Genomic DNA, 19,708 nt, shown 5'->3' with positions numbered 1-19,708 from the left:
TCTTGCTTTACGTGAATGGCATGTTCACTTGTCTTTCCTGTTTTGAACAGTGAGCAAGAGAAATGGGCATCAGTGTCTCATTTCTCCCAAGTGATATTAAGTCATCGGTTGCTAATTGCAATAAACAACAAAGGGAAATTGGGCTTCTTACAAATCTTTAACAATATCAATAAACATAGAGTGGGGTTTAAAATCAGCTGTGTTGAATTTAAACACTGTTGTTTAAATTCACTGCTGGAATTTATTTTGGCTTTTGTCTGGCAAACTTTACTGGAAAGGTTTACCAGACAAAGAGTGGAAAACTTGGCTTTTGTTTTCCAGACTCAATCCCAAATGAAACATTCAGAAGTTTTAACATCTGCTTAGTTAAGCAGAAAGTATCACTTCTCAGCCTTGTCACTGACTCTTTTGATTTTGATCAGTTTAAAATTAAATGTAAAAATAAAAACAGTTACAAAGCAAAGGAATCAAATTTCAATCAAGCATGTGGATATCTAAAGCCCAGATGTAAGGTAACATAAAACCAAGAAAATGAATTCTAGCATCCACAGAAATACAGAAGAATGCAAAACTTTTTATTTACTGAACCACACACAAATAAACACACTCACAGCGTTTTAATGTCAGAATACTCAAGGGATTTGTTTATTGTTATTCAAATAAGGCACATTATTTTGAACTTCACATATTTGTTTTATGATTTCAGTAAAATGTGTGTTTATTGCCTCGAATCTGCTCCATTTCAGGTTTTTATCCCTTTTTTGGTCCCAAGCGACAAGTACCATCTTACATCCTAAAGGGCACTTTGGTGAGTATTCCTTGCGCTGTGTCTTCTATAGATCTGTTATAACTTCCTATGTTAATAAAGTATATCATTCTGAAACACCAAGTTGGTGTGTTCCTAACAATCACAGTAAGACTTGACGTTACAGTCAAATATATTCATCTCAAATGTGTAATACACAGCAAAACATAAAAAAGATGTACCCACCAGTACTGATAACAGCAGAAACACATTAATACTGTATACACTTCTTAGTAAAGACTTGCATATTTTATACAGAAAACATGATTACATTTACAGTAAATTAGTTTGGAAATATACAAACATGTATAAGACTTTTTGATCTGAAACTTTCTGTCATGTAGAAACAGACAGCGATAATCTTGTTTAAAATTCACAGTAATTCAGTTCTTTGGTAATAGATGAGATTTCACATGAAGATAACAGTCACCTAAAAGAACGTATCTCATTCCACTGAGATGAATTTTCCAGAAAACCTATTTCATGAGACTTATGTTAGATTCATTACAGTACAGAAATGATTCATTATTACTTTTTTTAAATGGTAAAATATGGAACGGTGAATGTTTTGAAGGAGTCTATGCTGAGCAAGGAGAGGATGAGAGTCCTACTGCACGCGGCGACAGTAGTAGCCGAGGACTTTGCATTTTTCACACAGGTGCTGGGGATGTTCTTTGCTCTGGTCTGACACGTCCAACCCATCTGGTTTCTCCAGAGGCCTCTGAAAGCAAGAAATCGATGCACTAAACGGGCTCACAAAGGTAAATCTTTGCTTCATTGCGTTGCATTTGATCATGCTTCTGCCAAAAAAATCATATGCACTTTATTGTGATTTTATGGAACAGACCAACACATAGGAGTGGAAAAATTACAAAATGAAAGGAAAATATTTATTTTAAAAGTAGTGTTTATCACACTTAAAACGTAATTGTTTCTCAGATTGTTAGATATGGTAGGCGAAAAACGATTCTTCTGAAAATCACCACAAAAATTTGTTTTCTTGTCTTTCCAAAAAACATGAGCATTAGGTAAGTTGGTTCCTCTAAAATGCCCTTGTTGCTGGAAACAGGCACCAATTCTAACATCACAAAATCAACGGGCAAGAGTTATGACTCAATTGGCCAAGACTACTAATACACTCAGATGTTCACTTTTACCTGCTTGTGAGGGTAAACGTTGATGTGGCACTTGATACACTCCTGTCCCATGTTGGCCCAGGAGTTGCCGCTCATCCACTTCCTCTTGCATTTAGGGCATTTATATTCCCCAAAGCATCTCTTCTTTCCCTGGTACGGGGTCAGCCCTTCACCTTTGGGTCGAGCCTGAAAAACAATTGGAAAAACAGTTGCTAGAAACCTCATTGTTGGATAAATATGTAAAAATGCAGATTTTACAGACATGATACTAAACAGCTTTAGGAGATTAATCTGTTACATAAGTAAAACAAAACATAATTTAATCTATTAAAACAATAGTATTAAAGCACATTTAATAAATAAAGACTATAAGCTTAAACAAAATGAAACACTTTGTATCTCTGCTTTGGCAGAATATCAGAACTCATCAGGAGCTAAGTTGAAAAAACACTTTGCAGCCAACACAATAAAAAAGCACTTTTGCATAAATATTGTTTTCTTAAAATAGTACAATAGTACAGATTAAAAAAACACAAGATGCTTAACATCTGATGTACTTTATTCTTCTAATGCATGTGAAAAATGAGTAATTTGTTAATTTGGGACTCATTTGAATTGAACTTGGACATGAAAATATTCAGAAATTTTTTTTCATCCTCTTACAATCACAAACATGATTATTATAATATTTTTTGTCAGACTAAATAAGAAAAGAAATAAAATTTGTGGGTTTCAGGATAAACTGAGATGGCTTACAAAATGCATGCCACTCTTTGTCAAAAACTTTGGAGATTGTGTAGAATTATGCACTACGTTTTGTTGGTTTTCACAAGAAAATACATCACGGTACTTTTTGCCATGCACTGTAACTGACAGACACTTTCTTCTCTGAGCTTCAGTGGGGCCCAGCTGAGAGGCATAACCTTCAACAGCTTTGCAAACATTTTAGCTTTTGCCTATCTCCACCTTCCTCTGCAGACTGAAGGACCTGTTTGGTTTCTTTGGATCAGAGCCAATTCAAAGCTCTGTGTGATTGCAATGGGAAGCCAGAGCTGCCCTGTTGGTGGTCAAGAGAGTCAAGTTTTGTCTCTGGAATGAGATGATTATTTATGGTTTCTCAATCGGAGTAAAGGAAACACACTCTGCTTTGATGTCTAATTAAACCTCATGGTTCTGAGCAATCCTTAGATTACACGAAGAGATTTTATTGTGCAGAGAGATTTAAAGTTATGGAAACTTTTTCTTTTTCAGAATATATTGTAATTTATTTGTCAAAGGAAAACAAAGAGCTTAAGCTTCCCCTTTATAAATAACCCTTCTTCCTCCAGCTGTGGTCCCAGGGGACCGTGAAAGAGTCCACAGCCAGAAGGGGGGGCCAAATGGAGGGGCCCCTATGCCATAGGACAAATACCTCTGGGTCTAAGTCATCCCTCCCAACTGGACGCAGTCCCCCAATCAGAATGCAAAGATCTTAGGAGGTAGGAAATAAAACCCAGATGAACTCTACACATTGTGAACATGACAAAAATCCCAAACTGAGCCACAAAAAGAACCTCATCATGAACACTTATAATTAAAAACATCAGACTGAATCTGCATCGCATCAAAGCACTTTCCACAGCACAAAGCTTTCCTTCTCCCACCCCTCCAACACATCACAGATTATTTTAGTCAATTCCAGGACAGCATCTGGTTAACAAAACATGTCAAGCCTATGACTGCCAGGGTCTCAGAGAAGCCTTTTCAGGCTTGCGCTTGCATCATTCAGCCACCATGAGGCACTTCAGGGAGGTTCACATCTGACAGAAGATCACACTTTCTCAGGCGCCTGCAGCGACAGTGGACAGCTCATCATCTTCCTGCAGGAGGAAACAGCTTTCACTCTTCAGAGCAAAACAAACAGACTGTCCCTAAATTGTGGAGCCCACAGGGCAACAAAAGCCATCAAACACTGGAGAGTTTATACAGGTTCCATCAAAGATGTCACGTACTGACAGCCAACAAATGAAACTCACACTTTTGACCTGACACAGTGGAGACATTTAAGGAACACAGGGAAAGCTGAGTGAAGGAAGGGCTTTTTGTAATTGCAATATAAATAGAAGCAGGATCAGGCATCAAGACACAGTTTCTTGCATAAAAGGGCAATATATATTTTCATGTTTTGTCTCGCTACAACCACAAATTTCATTGTACTTTATTGGAATGTTCTGAGATGCATCAACACACAATAGTACATGATTGTAAATGGCTTCAACTTATTTAAAAAAAAGAAACTAATTCAGTTCAATTTACTCAGATACTTATTTGTAAAACTCATTACAACTATTGCTTTCACAATTCACCTAAAAAGTAACATTCAGTACTTAAAAAACATATTATTATAATAGCGCTTGGCAGTTAGAAAGAAAAATGTGGAAGTTAATGATTTGAGGATTTAATGAGAACAGAGAATCTTCCAGGGTTTCTACCTTCTGTTCCCCAGGGGAACAGAAGATAGAAACAAACAGAAAGAAAAGAAACCAACTAGCCTACATACTGAATATGTTTGATAGTTACATGTGAACCGGGTGAGTATGATCAGGAAAATGCTGAACAGCTGGGAAAGAATGTTGAGTGGGGAATTACAGCGCACTCCATGCCTGTTCACAAATTTACCTATTTGTAGATTTTTTTTTCTGGAACATAGCTTCAAATTATTTGTGGAAAGTTCAGTTATTAGTTGATGGGTTTTTTTGTTGTTGTTGTTTTGGAGAAATAAGTAAAATATTCAAAAGGAAAAGCAGCTTGGGAAGATATAATACTTTTGTATAATGCTGCTTGACTAATTATTAGCTGGCATTTGCAAAGCAGCCAATCCCGGAACACCAGTCCTTTTTCTTTGGCATTGATTGGTTGTACCTCCAAAAGAGGAGACAAAGAAGATCATGCATGTGTGCCTCTATGAAGGTGCCAAATGGTTTCCACTGTGTATTATTGTTAAAGTAGTTTTGGTGTTTGAACTATTAAAATGGGCATGTAAAAGTGTTTTTCGGGGAGGGTCTCAATTAATTCCGCTATTGGTGGACGTTTGGGGTCTCTAAGCCCCAATGGAGGGAGTCCAGGTTACGAACAAAAATGCACAGAGAACAGAAAAAAATAAAGAAGCAACCTCAGAGGAATGATTTGAATACACTAATATCCAAATAACAATAAACAACCCAAAAATGATCAGAATGCAAACACAAACAAAAACCAAAGCACAAACAACAGAGTAAATGATTGAAAATTGGAGTAAACAGATGATCTCCAGCCAAACTAACTGAGCTTAACCTATTTAACAACACTGGTTAATGTAAAAAGCTAGCAAAGACATACCCCAAAATCTTGTTGTAATTATTCAATAAAATAATAAACGTTTGTGGTTTAAAGGTCACAAAATTTGCAAAAGTTCAATGTGTATGAATAGATTTGCATTGCATTTCAAATACGATCAGAGTTTAAGAACTCAGTTTGGTTGTTGTGTGCTAAACACAAATACCTGGTAAAACTTGTGCAGCTCAATCATTTACAGGACCTGAAACAAACAAAATGCGTAAATGTTTGGCTACTGAAGACATTATAGGCGTTTCGTCTTTCTGGGGAAGGCATGACGTTCTGAAAAAGGGTAGCAAACTTGTAGTTGCTCCCAATGTTCGCCGCAAACATAGAAAATGGATTGGACAATCGGGTGAAGGTTGAAAACTTATGTGATGAACTAAAATGGCAAACCAACCACAAATCCTATCTGGCGCTTTAAATTCAGAGCAGCAAATATAAAGGGATTTTGAAGCTGCAGCAGATAAAATTGGACAAAATCCATTCACCCCAGTGAGAGAGGCCCCGGAGGTGGTTACCATCATCTGGAAATCATCAGGACAAACAATGGACCAGTCCAAATCCCCCCTCCGACACACACACACGCCCACACACCTTTCTCTTTAGGTCATTCACTCTCATGCTTCTATGAGGCGTTCAACCTGGTTAACAGGGACCCACGGGACACCATGCGGTCAATTACTCAACACTAACAAACCCTGAGTGCTCACTCTCTCTCTCTCTCTCTTACTGAGTTTAATTTGTATCAGACCCCCACAGTATGATGGAGAAACACAGCTATCACTGAAACAAAACTCCATCCACATGCATGCCTGGACTGACATCAGCTGCAGCAGGTCCATCTGTTCTGACTCCTAATCCAAGTTAAATAACAGAGTTTCTATGGTTTTGACAAAAAGTAAATGAACGTCAGTTTTAAAATATATATATATATATATATATATATATATATATATATATATATTGATTAATTGTAGACAGATTTTTTTTTTCCTTTAACATGACACTTAGGCTTAAGAATTGCTACTGGCCCTCATAAATGTGGCTAACTGCAGCAGAATATTTTTTTATGCTAAATTATATTTCAGTACGTTATTTGAATGGCGTAAATAAAAATAAATCCCCTATTGCCATATTGTAAGCTTTTCACAAAATACCGTAACTTGAGTAACAGTTAATAGTACCCCCAACTATTTCTCTAGATTAAATATACATGAAAACTTATTTGCACTCTCTAACAGGCTTTTTATTTCTGAACATACAGAATAAATAATTGCCAAACTGGCCATAAATTACATTTCTCACCTTTTATATAGTTAATGTTATTAGCCATTAATAACAGAAATTTAACAGTTTAATACACCAGACCAAGCCAATACTGCTATTGCTTGCACTACTGTTCATCCTGGTTGATACTGCCAGTTCTTTTCATAATGACTTTGACTTAAATACTTTAGTTTCACAATTCAAGGCCATAAGTTCTTCTTACAGACACATTAATGTATTAAATGCCATTCTTGGCCCAATCTTTCTCTAAGCTTGCACATTCCAATTCCTGACAGGATTAGAACAACTTAAAAAAGAAAATCTTTAACCCAGCTGATTCCCACATACACACAGTCACACAAATTATGCTTCTTAGTGTCCATTTCTCCCACATCAGTTCTTTTACTGGGAGAAAGATTTTGCTGCCAGTATGCACTCTGCTCAGTCTGGAGTCAGACTAAGCTTCATGCTGATGACATATACAGCTGTAAACCAGCATTGTGTTTCACAAAGAGTGAATGGCAGGGGCAGGTGGGCTGGCAGACAAAGAAAAGTCAAATTGGAAACATGAGCATTTAAAGAAGGTCAGAAGGTTTAGTGAAGAAAATGTGTTCAGTTAAATTTTTGCTCCATTTATTTGTGTACCCATATATGTCAGGCAAAATGAAATCAAAGATAACACATTTAACCATTTTTGGCTCTATGCAGCTTTGGCTCCTCCTGCGTCATTTGGACACAAAAGTGATTTTTTATTTTTTTTGGAAAGACTACCATAGAAGCATTTGCAACATTTCTTCCCCCAATTTCTTATTCTCAAAGTTGTTTTTGACTTCATTATTTTCTATTTTAAGCCACTAACTGTCATGCGGCATTAGGAGCAGGACCAAAATGCAAACAGGAGAATGGAATATGACCCATAATTTAATGAGAAAAGGCAAAACTTACACAAACTAAAAACCTGAAACATGGGGAGAGTGCAAAGAAGAGCAACAGTAGGAACTAGAGGAGAACGATGAGACCGGGGAGTTGATGAGGTGGAGTTGAAGTGACAAAGAAACCAGAGGTGTTTAATGATGAGTGAGTGCAGCTGGGGAAGGAGCCAGTGCAAGGGAAGAAAGACATAATGAACACCTGAGAGAGCAATGGCAGGCTGAAGGTGAACAGAAAGAAAAAATATGATAAGGGGAAAAAAGTCTTGAACCTGGAATAAAACAGAATGAAATACTTTGTTCATTCATGTCACTTTATTTGTGAGAATAAATGAAGTGACACAAGGAAAAGCCTAAATGGTTAAATAAATAAAAAATACACAGTAAGGAACTAATCAAACAGATTAGATGAAACTAAAGTTGAAACAACAAACCATATGATACCAACTGACCATTTTAGATACTGAAGTTTCTTTTAAAAAAGTTAATATTTTCCTATTCTAAAATATCCATAGAAACAAAATTTATCCGCATTTATATATATATATATATGTTTCCTAAGGGTGACAGATTGACAGTAGAATTGATAATGATCGAACTTTATGTTTTGTTTTTTTTGTTGATAAAAAAATTGGGAAAAACAGTTTATTCAAACTATTTAAATCGGTAGTCTTTCTATGATTAAAAAAATATCTTGACCTAGAAAGAAACAATGGAATATGTGTAATATCAACACCAGCACAAATAAACAAAATAATTAGAAATTGAGTAGCAGTGTTTCATCAAAAAATGCACTTTGAATTGGAGTCAACAGCAAACATTTCAGTATAGGAAAACATATTACTATTTTTAGTTCCAAAAAGAACAGAAAAGATTTAAGGAATGAACATTTGCTCTAAATAACTCAAAGATTATGCATAAATGCAAACAATGTCATTAATATTAAATAAAAAAAAGTCAAGAAGCCTCAGTCCTGTGCAGGGTTTTAGGTTATGATCTTGATGTGTAGTTACGGCACTGAAACTTTATTTTTTGTGAACCTTTGAGTTGCACCTAAGATTTTAGGGTAGTTCAGTTTGTGTAACTCGTTTTAAACAGTTAAACCCACAAACCCCTGGGTAAGTTCATTAGTGCAGAGAGATGACAGACACAGTTTATCAAAGGGAGTCTCTATCTCCCCCACATTCCAGGGTTTTCTCTATCTCACTCGCCGTCCTCAGCGTATTGGTGGCAAAAACAACAACAGACAGCTTACAGGGAACCGATAAGACAGCTAAAGCAGCTATCAGTGGGAGTAAGAACAACAAAAAACAAAACAGCAGAAATAAGTGTTGCATTAAAGTTTAACATTAAGTTAAATTCTATTTAGATCTAACATTACCGCTAAGTTAACTGATCTTTCTAAATGCGTGTGTGCATGGTTGTTTGACATCGCCTTTGTGGTCCTGCTAGAAATACTGACCACCGCCCACGAACCTGCAATGACAGCTGTACTAAGATTACATTTAATAAAAATGCCTTCATTAGCAGACAGTAGTTTAGATATTTTAGATGAAGTTGAAAAGTCAAAGGAAGAACTCTGACTAATCCCATCTACTTTTAGGCACATGGCTGGAAAATATGGTGCACTTATCAAATTGCTCAAAAATGCACTCTTGGTCTAAAAAGGTTTAGATTGAAAATACAAATAAATTTTACTTTTATGTTTTACTTTGAGTTAATATTATGATGATTTTTTGTTTTTGTATTTTGCTGCAACTATCAGTGTTACGGTATTTGGTATAATTTAGGGTTTTTTTCTAATTATTTATGCTCGTGTCATTGCTGTGAATGTTTTGTGCGTTGTGTTCCAATGTTTTATTGTGATAATAATATAAAATGTGATTTAATAAAAAAGATCTCATGTAAACTACTTTGACATTTTTTAGGTTGGAGTTGTTTTTTAGATTTTAAAAGTCCAATTTGGTCTTGGTTCCTCACCAACAGATTCATCTTGGAGGTGAGATATTAAAAGCTCTAACAGAGTCTTACTTTAGAAATTTCTACATGAATAGGCAGAAATTCTCACTAACCTATGAATTCAACAAATATCCTGTTTTCAAAAGAAGAAAAAGCCTAAGTCCCTAAAAGAAAGTGTAACTGAAATCCATCAAAGAATGTGTGCCAATTTTCTTTGCATGAAATATAGACTCCAACCTGATCCCAGGTCAGTCAGTGCAGATAAATACAGTCCATTCAACCATTTGACTTTTCAAAATGTTCACAAACAAATTCTCCAGTGAGTTGAAACCAAAACCGCAACAGGATAAACTGAAAAATCATCATCACATTGTGATGCCTAAGTTGGCAGCTGCACTGGTTGCCATAGAAACTAGCTATGTTGTGTTTCATGTTTCTAAGACCCCCATGTACTTTGCTTAGGTTAGAAAACAATTACTCATTTATATTCTTGGCATTGCTTTGTGGATAATAAATAATAAATAATTGGGGACTTTTTTGAAAAAAGAAAAAAAAACGATAAATGCTTGGCAGAGCTAAGTAAGGATTTCCCCACCTGTTTCCACTCTGCAAAGCTAAACATTTACGTCCTGTGAGAGGTAAAGACCTAGAATGAAGGTAATTGTTTAAAGACAACTAAACACATATTTTATATTTAATAGAGATTTATTCAAAGAATATAAAATACCAACATCAAGCAGCATCACTTGTTAAATGTGACCTGAGCCATATGGTACAATAATATGGCTCCATTCAGGACTATTCTTGTCTTTCTTTGCTACTTTATTGTGATTTTATGTGATAAACCAACACATAGTAGTCCATCATTGTAAAGTGGAAGGATAATACAGAGGCTACAACTTTTAGGTATAAAAATAAGAAAGTGTGGCTTGCATTTGTATTTTCCCCTCTTTTAACCCAGTATAACCAGTATTGACAAGTGGCAAGTAGAAAACCACTGTTGAAAGAAAACCATAAGAAATGTCTTTTCAATTTGGCATAAGCCATGCAGGGACACAGCAGGTCTGGCAAAGAAGGCCCTCTGGTTAAATGACTCCAAATTTGAACTTTTTAGCAAATAAACCAGATGTTATGGTAAGGTATAGAAAAACCAACACAGCAAGCAAGTTATGACTTTAAATATCTCTGATCACTTTCAAAGACCAAAAATAAATCATGGAATTCCTTCTGCAGTTATCAGAAGTTTCCTTGTTCGGACTGATTATCCAGGCAGGCTCTTCCCTCCATTCAAATATGATTAAACTGTAGCTGTAAAGACATACACCCTCTTCCTGCACTACCCAGTGTTTCCAAAAACACCCAGCTGATCTGGCGGTCTCCGGGCAGCTGCTTTGGTTGTTTGCGAATGTCATGTCTGATGGTTGCTTCTCAGTTCTAGCAGAGAGAGACGGAGATGACTCCGGCCAACGGAGATGTGCGAACAATGCGGCTGACTTCCTGACCTTTGGTTCCACAGAAACAATACTCCACTTATTTATTCCAAGCCCTTCCCACCCTACACCCATTTACTGTCAGCACTGTGACTTTTCTGTATTATCTTACCAGGAGCAGGCTTCAGCTACTTTACTAGCAAACAATAACTGAAACATAATTGCCTTAAATAATAGTTTGACCGGATTTAAAATATAAGCATTATTTTACAAACTTTTTTTAAATTGCAAAATAAACTTTAACAAATATTTTTGCATCCTTTTTTGCAATAAGACATCAAAAGCCCACCCAATGAATGATTTCAGCTATTTCAAGCTCAAAATACTTCAGATTCCAGTCAACATGAACAAAAAGCATATTGTTCATTAGTTATAGCCTCGGTTTGTTGCGGCTTCAACTGACGAGACCTTCTGTCGTGACTGTAATGCCACAATCATCTTCTTTGATTGGAATTATTAAAAACACATGACAAAATATGTGACATAATCTTTCTAAAGGAGAACTCAAACAAAGATCGCAGGAATGGTTTCCAGATATTGCACATTTCAAAAGATGTGTGTGTAAAGGAGATACAACCTTTAGTGTCTTAATCTGTCCCTGTAGCAAATAACCCAGCTTTTCAGAGTGGTACTGTTGACTTAAGACATCTCTTATGGTTTTAAGTGCAAGAGAACACAACACAAAAAGCATTTACTGGTACATTGACTTTTGTAGCCTCATTTGAGGCTTCATCAAAGAAGCAGGCAGTTAGTGCTTGGTAAGAGCTGTACTTCCTTTTCTTATCCGAGTAACAATCTTTGGTTCTTGATTACTATAACTCCATTACAAATCAGTTCCAGCTGCAAAGATTGTCAGTCTGATTATTGCAAACACGGCATGCCATTTTGCATGAATAAAAATCTGCCTTTTGAACAGTTACAGCGCCATTTACAGCGTATTCCTTCCCTTTCAAGTCTTCTAACACATTTTAATGTCAGGCAAGAATAACCTGAGTAAATACTAAATTAGGTTTTGAAATGATGATTAATTCATTACATGAAACAAATTCTCCATACCAACCTGGCCGCACAGGTGAAGAACCAAATACCCTTAAACCAAACAAGTTGTGGGTTCCATCATTGGCACAATGACTGCATAAATGGAGTAAGAGGCCATCAGTCTTTAGCACTCATGTGAAAAAAGGTACCATATTACCAAAGCATATGAATTGAAATTGCCAAATACTAAAGACGTTATACATCTTTTTCATGAACAAAATACATGTTCATAAAAAAACATCTTTTTTTGTTGTTCTTTTGCGCATGGGAACAATTTAAGAAGATATAAACCACCAGAAGTGAAAATGAACTGTTTATTACTACAGCTTTCAAGATAGCATCTTATTTTCACAGACACAGGCACATGTTCATAGTTGTGAACATATAAGTTCGCTGTAAAACTGTTTCTCCTCCTTCCTTACATTCCCACAAAACCTGCATTCTGTATGGAAGTGGATCATTATTCTCTGCTTTGAAGACAAAACCGCAGCCTCAAAAGCCAAAAACAAAAACATTTTACTTTTTGTTGTTTTGTTGTGGTTGTTTCCTGCAATGAAAAGAACAAGTAGTGAAAACTATTTTGCAATAATGCACTTTTGGTGATAGCAGATGTGTAAGAAGTCAGTTAACGAGGCTGGCAGCTCTAAAGAGGAATCCAGCGGGCTTGAACCACTCCAAAGTTAGTTAAAAAAACAACCCTGGACCTAACTCATAAAATCTCATATTGTTTGGTTCTTACAAAAAATAATGTCTTTTTGAAACATTATGTTTCATCATGTCTAATGCAAAATTAGTAGCATTTCAGAAAAAGAACCATGAAAAAGCTGTCAAGCAAGTTGGTTTTGTGATGGTCTGTGGCAGCTTTGTTGTTTTGGGAAACAGAGGGCTATAATTTATAGAACCATGAATTTTTCTCCATAGCAGAAAATCAGAAGGAGAAAGTCTGACAGACACATTTTTCTTTATATTGAGGTCAAGCACATATGAAATGAAGTGCACCAACAAGTCCTTGTCTTTAAGGAAATGTCTAGACTTAGATCAAGTTGAGATCCCACGGCAAGAACTTAAACAGACAAAACAGTCATTCCTTAAAAGACTTACATCAGACAAAGATTATTTTTGTTATAGCAGATAAACATGCTGGGAGACTGTTTAAGTTTAGACTACGCAAATACGCAAAAATCATATTCACCGTCTAATTGTTTCCATTACACCTTACAAATGTCAAGGACTTCCCTGAGAGCATGATCAATGAGGAACCACAGCTGCACATAAAGCTAAGGTAACATTACTTTCATGTTTAGAGTGGAGGTCTTGCCTAGTTCTACAGAGGAACCTATCATCTTTCATTAAGGCTGCCTCCCAGATCCAATCTGGCATCTGCTGCTCATTACCAGCCTGCCCTAGTCTATCTAACTCAAATATGTGCTGAAGAAACTATTTTGCACTGAAAAGAATAATGCACAAATTATATTCTTATATCAGAGTTAAAATTCAGAATAATGAGAGCTGGGGCGAAGACCTGCATGTGCAAGAAACCAGGAGGATTCAATCTTAGACTCTTTCATGAACATAGTCAAATCCTTTTGATCTATTTTTCTAACGTTACATCACTTCATATGTTCTACAAAGAGCTTTAAAGTATTTGACAAACAGCTCAAATGGCCCACACAATTGCACAAGCTGTTTCACATTAGGCTGTTCACAGGTCTACTACTGCCTGATGTGCAGCATCACACACGCCTCACCTGAGGGCAGTCTTTGATGTAGTGTCCTTTGTTGAAGCATAGGTGGCACAAGTAGTTGGGTGGCGGCCTTTTGCTGGGTTTGTGCGTTTCAGGGGACAGAGAGAGATCTGAGAAGTGGTCTGCCAGAGAGTTCAGTCCGTCAACGATGTTACTGAAGGACCCATATTGAGAGGAGTTTTTGTAGAAACTTTTAGTCAAAGCCTGTAAGGAAAAGGAAGATGGAAAAATAGGTTTATGATGGGTTTATTTATGTATATATTCATGCCATGTGAAACTTAGAAATACTTCTGAACACACCGGGAATGCATAATTAACCTCTAAACTGTCGCCCCGGACACCTGTGTCATCATGATAGTTAAGAGATGTAAACAACATGGAGTGGTGCCCACCACATCATGACACTGCCAACACCAAGTGTTGTAGCGGGGATGATTTCATAACAGAAATGTATTGCTGTTTTATGATGATAATCCTCGTAAAATTTGGTAGTCACTGGAGAAGGTTGAGAAACATTGCTTTAGAGCGCTATTTATCTCAGCTCTGCACAGAAGAACTGCCTGTATCCCCAATTACAAAAACTCATTGTTGTGACTTTGCAGTAGAAGAGCATTTTGCATGCTTTGTCCCATCCGTCACCCAGATTGATTACCCTGTTTTTCCCTGCAATGCTGAAACCCAGCAGTTTTTGAATTTCTGCAGATGTGTACTCTCTGCTGTTCACTGTGTGACCCAATAGTGTCTATTTCCTCGTAAGAACAAAATGTCTTTGTCATGCATTACTCCAACTGGTCCTAATGACAGGACATAATCAGCATCTTTGTGCCTGTGGAGGAGATGGGTGCTATGGCACCGTGGGGAAAAACATCAAGACAAGCCTGGAGATACTGTCTGTTTAATCTGAAGGCATTATGGACATGTGCATTCATTCTGTTGTCCTGGATTTTATTACTTTACTCGGTTTATATTAGCTGTCAAATTTAGAGTGGTGTATTTGCCCTGTTGCAGATTTATTCTCTTTGATTTTTAGTCACACTTAAATGTTGATGACCAACTGTTCTTTGCAGGATTTTTTTTTCTTCAAAATTCAGTATAATCCAAGTCATCTAGAACTACAGTTCTCTATTTCTGGATGATGGAGTTCTGGCACCTTAAAAAGATATTTCTGTCCCTTTCCAGACTGATAAGGTCATGACTTGCTGCTTTTGGAGATTATTTAGCCTACATATTGCTGGATGACTGGTTCTGATTCGTTTTTTTCTCTCCACCCAAGACGGGCAATTACATAGGGTCAAGTTGCTTTTTACTCACTTCATAAATGAAAACATCATTTATTGATGATATATTGCTTTTTGTTTTAGTCTTGCTGTTTTTCACAGATATTAAAATGGTTTAAGTAGGCAGATATTAAAATAGATGTGTTCAAGTGTGACAAAAAGTAAAACCATAAAAATTATAAACTTAAATGCCTCAATTTCCCTTTGTATATTTGTCTTCTTCAGTGCAAATTCGACTGACCAAGGGTGAGGCCCAAAAACCTTGCACATATTGACACCAGAAGTCTGTGGACATTTGGGCACAAAACGCATATTGAAATATTTCCCACTATACATTGCGATCCAAGAAAGGCTTGAAACAGGTGAGAACAGATTTTTTTTTTTCTTTTTGTATGGCTAAAAAAAAAAAAAAAGTTATGCAAATCGTAAAACATCCATTCAAAGTGTGAATCATTGTGATCGCTTCATGATGTACCTCAGTGTTCAGATGGAAGAAGTTGCTGAGATAGTTGGAGTTCAGATCAGCCGCGATGCGTTCCGTCCCGTCCCGAGTGGAGGAGTCCGACTCGACCTTAACGCCATCGATAGCGCTGCCCGGGGCGTCCTGCAAGGACATGTACACCCAGCTGAGCAGCTGAGCGGGTTGGTACAAGCCGGTCTCTATTGCAGACATCATGTCGTCCCTGAAGGAGGACAGCTGCGTGACTGCGTCTCTTACTGAAACAGAGCCCCCGGGATTCGTTCAGTCATCCCTGTGGTCCGGATTACTGTATGTGAATTTCCTCTGTGTTCACTTGTATGGAGCCATGAGAGGATCTCCATAAAACGGGATGCACTGTGTTAGGCTGGAGGAGCCGCAGCCTGAATGCCAGGTTTCAGGGTGGCGTGACAGCAACTACAGGAGATTCCTCGTGTGTTCACAGTTTCCTTGCCACACCTCTACAGACAATCCGAAACTAGTGATTTTACAGTTAAATTACGTGTCAAAACATATTTTAATTTTAAATGCCAAGCAAATGTTCTAAATTATAGGGTTAAATTAATAATGACCCACCATGTGTTTGCTGAAGATACTTTTTACTGACAAAGCTGGTGAATAATAATTAAAAAGTAAATCAGAATACGACACAGGGCTCTCTGCGCAAATAGCGCACTGCTGCCATCTAGTGTTCAGAAATTATACATGCATATATATGTACGTATGTATGTACGTATGTATGTATGTATGTATGTATATATATATATATATGTAGGCCTATGTATGTATGTATAGGCAAGGCAACTTTATTTAGTTGCCTTGCCTTGCCTGGCAGATGATGCTCTCAGCATCAGACTTCCTCCAGAAGTCCAGTCTCCTCTGTGCCTTTTATAAACGCTTCACTGTTGGATCTCCAGTCCAGATGAACACAGAGGTGTTTATATTCCTCAACTTCTTCTCCCATGATGGAAACAGAATTTGATCTAATCATGTTCCTCCTGAAATCAACAATCATCTCCTTTGGTTGGTTCTTTGTTTCAGGTTCTCTCTGGTGCTCTGGCTTCTTCAATCAGTCCAAAAAGATTTAGTGCAAATTAGATAGTAAACTGATAATGGAAGAAAATTTTTAACTTGTTTATAATAGTAATAATAATATTAGTATTAAAACACTAATATTATTAGTATATTAATACCAAAAACATAGCACTATACATTTATACAGTACAGACGAAAAGTGTGTCCAAACTTTTGGTCTATACTGTATAAGGTGTTATTATATATATATATATATATATATATATATATATATATATATATATATATATATATATATATATATATATATATATATATATATATATATATATATATATAGACCCCCAATGTGTTGTTTTGTTTTTTTTTCCAACTGTGCCTTCCTTCTTGACACTTTTCTATAAAGGCCCAATTTGTAAATTTCACAACAAATAGTTGTCCTGTCCTGTCAGTGGTCTTATTGATGCTGTTTGTTCATTGTCTAACAAATCTCTGAAGCATTTATAGAATGGCTGTATTTATATGATGATTGAAAATATATAGGTGGACTTTACCTGCTGACAAAGGCACATCTGTTGGCAGTTGGATGCAACTAATAAAATCAAATAGGGATAAATGCATGCTTTTTGTGTTGGCCGGTCACATTACATTGCATAGTGTTATAAAGCACTATGCATATTAGTGCAAAGTGCATTTACACTGATGCTTTTCAGTAACCATGCCTCATCATCCACTGCTTCAGCTGTTTCCTCTTCACTCTGATTAGTTCCTCTGGCGTCCCTGTCATTTCCGTTCCTTCCTCAGAGTTTTTAAGCCTGGTTATTAGCTGATTTCTCTGTCAACTTTCTATGCTCATCTGTTACTTTGTCTGGTTCCCAGTTCTTTCTCCATGATCTCACCAGTCATTTGTTGTAAGCTTTCTTTGTTCATTCTTAAAGACTCTGCTCACATTGCAAATATCTCTGCACATGGGTCCACCATACAACACTAAATATTTTAAAACTGTAGTTTTCCATTCATTCACAATAAATTACTACTTTGTGTTGGCTGATCACATAACACCCCAAATTTAAATTTACGTGAGTGTTATTCTACTTTTAGTATGACCTTTGACTCTTTTTCAGCTTATTTTACAGCTGTGTTTCTTTCACTTTTCTTATTAATACTACTAAGTTATGTTAATAGTATGTTAATTCAGGATTTGGATTCTTCATGTAATAAATTCTTTTGAATTTATTTAATTTCTGTTCCTACATCAAGTATTTCATCACTTCTTTGGTCCTTCTTCAGCTCTGATCAGGGTAAATATTTAACTAATGGGAGCAGTATCTACCTTCAAATTTAAACAAAGTCAAACAAAATAGTGTGTGTGTGTGTGTGTGTGTGCGTGCGTGCGTGCGTGCGTGCGTGCGTGTGTGTGTGTGTGTGTGTGTGTGTGTGTGTGTGTGTATGTGTGCGTGTGTGTGTGTGTGTGTGCGCGCGTGCGTGCGTGTGTGTGTGCATGGTTGTTTGTCTTGTCTGTCTCTGTGTTGCCCCATGACAGACTAGTGACCTATGCAGGGTGTACCTCACCTCTCACCCGAAACGTTAGCTGGAGATAGGCACCAGCAACCCTCCCGTCCCCACTAGGGACAAAAGGTGTTAGAAAATGGATGGATGGATGGAGTCAAACAAAATAAGTTCTTTCTCAATGTTGAACAGCTGCTTGTCCTCATCAGAGACACACAGAAGGAACTCCTCCAACTTAGCCTTTGAGGACATTGTGTTCAATAACAATGCCTTAAAATACAATGAGAATAATCCTGATCTTAAACTTTAAACTTTTAAACAAAAAAAACAAAGAAATATTTTTGCAGTTCATGTGAGCAATCTCCAAAAAAAAAAAAAAAAAAAAAAAAAAAAAAAAATTGTGTTACAAAAATAATAATTTGCCTTCTTTGGAACGTAGAAACTTAGCAATCTGTTAAACAACTACTTAGATTTCATTTACCTTCCTAGTCTTTCAAGAAACTGACTGTTACAGTCAACAACTTTAGTTTTTTTTGTTATTTTTCTCTTTAGCTATGAGCTATGTGGTGAAAGCTCCTCACAAAGAGGTTTCCACAGTCTGAGTTTGACATGAATGTCAGAGTAAGTGTGAAAGCAAAAGCAGACAGCTGAGTGTGATGTGGCAAGCCAAAACACTTCCTGTGCATGCACTGAACATTTTGCTCCAAATAGTAAAAATCATGTACTGTAATAAGCAGTATTTGTATTTTGAATCAGTCACTTAATAGGTAAAATAAAGTAAATGTGATAGGTGTAGTGGAGAGAAAAACTAAGTAGTTACCTCCATCACATTGACGAGGAAAAGTAGTAGCCAGATGCTGCTAACCAATGCATCTGATTAACAGAATGTTGTTTATGCCAAATTCTGACCCTAGAGCTTGAAGGTTGCAGCTAAAATCAAGAGTTACTGGACCTGACAGTGTTTTTCCAATCTGTTATTGTTCAGTTTTAGTGAACCTGTGTGCACTGTAACCTCTGTTTCTGGGTCTGACCTGACAAGAATGGTACCCAGCGCTGTCTACTGTCTGCTTCATGGTTTGACATGTCATTTATTCAGATATGCTATTCTGCATACCTTGAATGCAACAAGTGTTTTTTTTCTATTTTAACTGAGCAACTGTCATGCTTCTGTCATCCTGAATCAATCAGCCCATTCTATACTGACCTCTGACATCAACAATGCATTTTTGCATTCCAGGAGATCAGCAGTTTCTGAAATACTACCAGCCTGTTTGGCACCAAAAACAATACACAATGTTCAATGTTCAAAGATTTTTTTTTTTCTCCTCCTATTCTGATGCTTGGTTTCAAGTTCAGGTATGCTTTTCACCTCCTCCAGATCCTGGCTGGCTGATTCTATTTTGTGTTCACAATAAATTTAACAGCTTCAGGTAAAGTGGCTAGGGAATCTAATGTAATTTAAATTTTGCTTAAAATAGCTTTCTCTTTCTCTAATCTATTTCGAGATATATAAATCTCCTTGAAATAGATTGTCTATCTGTCTGTCTGTCTGTCTCTCTCTCTCTCTCTATATATATATATATCTCTATATAGATATTTGTATATCTATATATATATATGTCTGTGTGTGTTTTTAAATTTAAACTATTCCAGGCTCCACAATCCTCCATACTGGATGCCTTTT

The 19,708-nt window shown here is 36.6% G+C and overlaps 1 protein-coding gene across 1 annotated transcript; it reads right to left on the bottom strand.

Annotated features, from left to right (window-relative positions):
• Positions 1-614: 614 nt before the first annotated feature.
• Positions 615-15,919, bottom strand: LOC122823345 (zinc finger CCHC domain-containing protein 24-like). Its single transcript, XM_044102851.1, has 4 exons — positions 15,478-15,919; positions 13,729-13,929; positions 1,963-2,127; positions 615-1,526 (listed from the first exon to the last, which is right to left on the bottom strand). The coding sequence occupies exons 1-4, from the start codon at positions 15,676-15,678 to the stop codon at positions 1,413-1,415; spliced, it is 681 nt and encodes a 226-aa protein (XP_043958786.1). The 5' UTR covers positions 15,679-15,919; the 3' UTR covers positions 615-1,412.
• Positions 15,920-19,708: the final 3,789 nt, after the last annotated feature.

The sequence above is a fragment of the Gambusia affinis genome, linkage group LG20, assembly GCF_019740435.1.
Source record: "Gambusia affinis linkage group LG20, SWU_Gaff_1.0, whole genome shotgun sequence".
In the NCBI taxonomy this organism is placed as follows: domain Eukaryota; kingdom Metazoa; phylum Chordata; class Actinopteri; order Cyprinodontiformes; family Poeciliidae; genus Gambusia; species Gambusia affinis.
The sequence above is the reverse complement of the archived record's forward strand: the minus strand, read 5'-3'. Positions and strand labels throughout refer to the sequence as shown.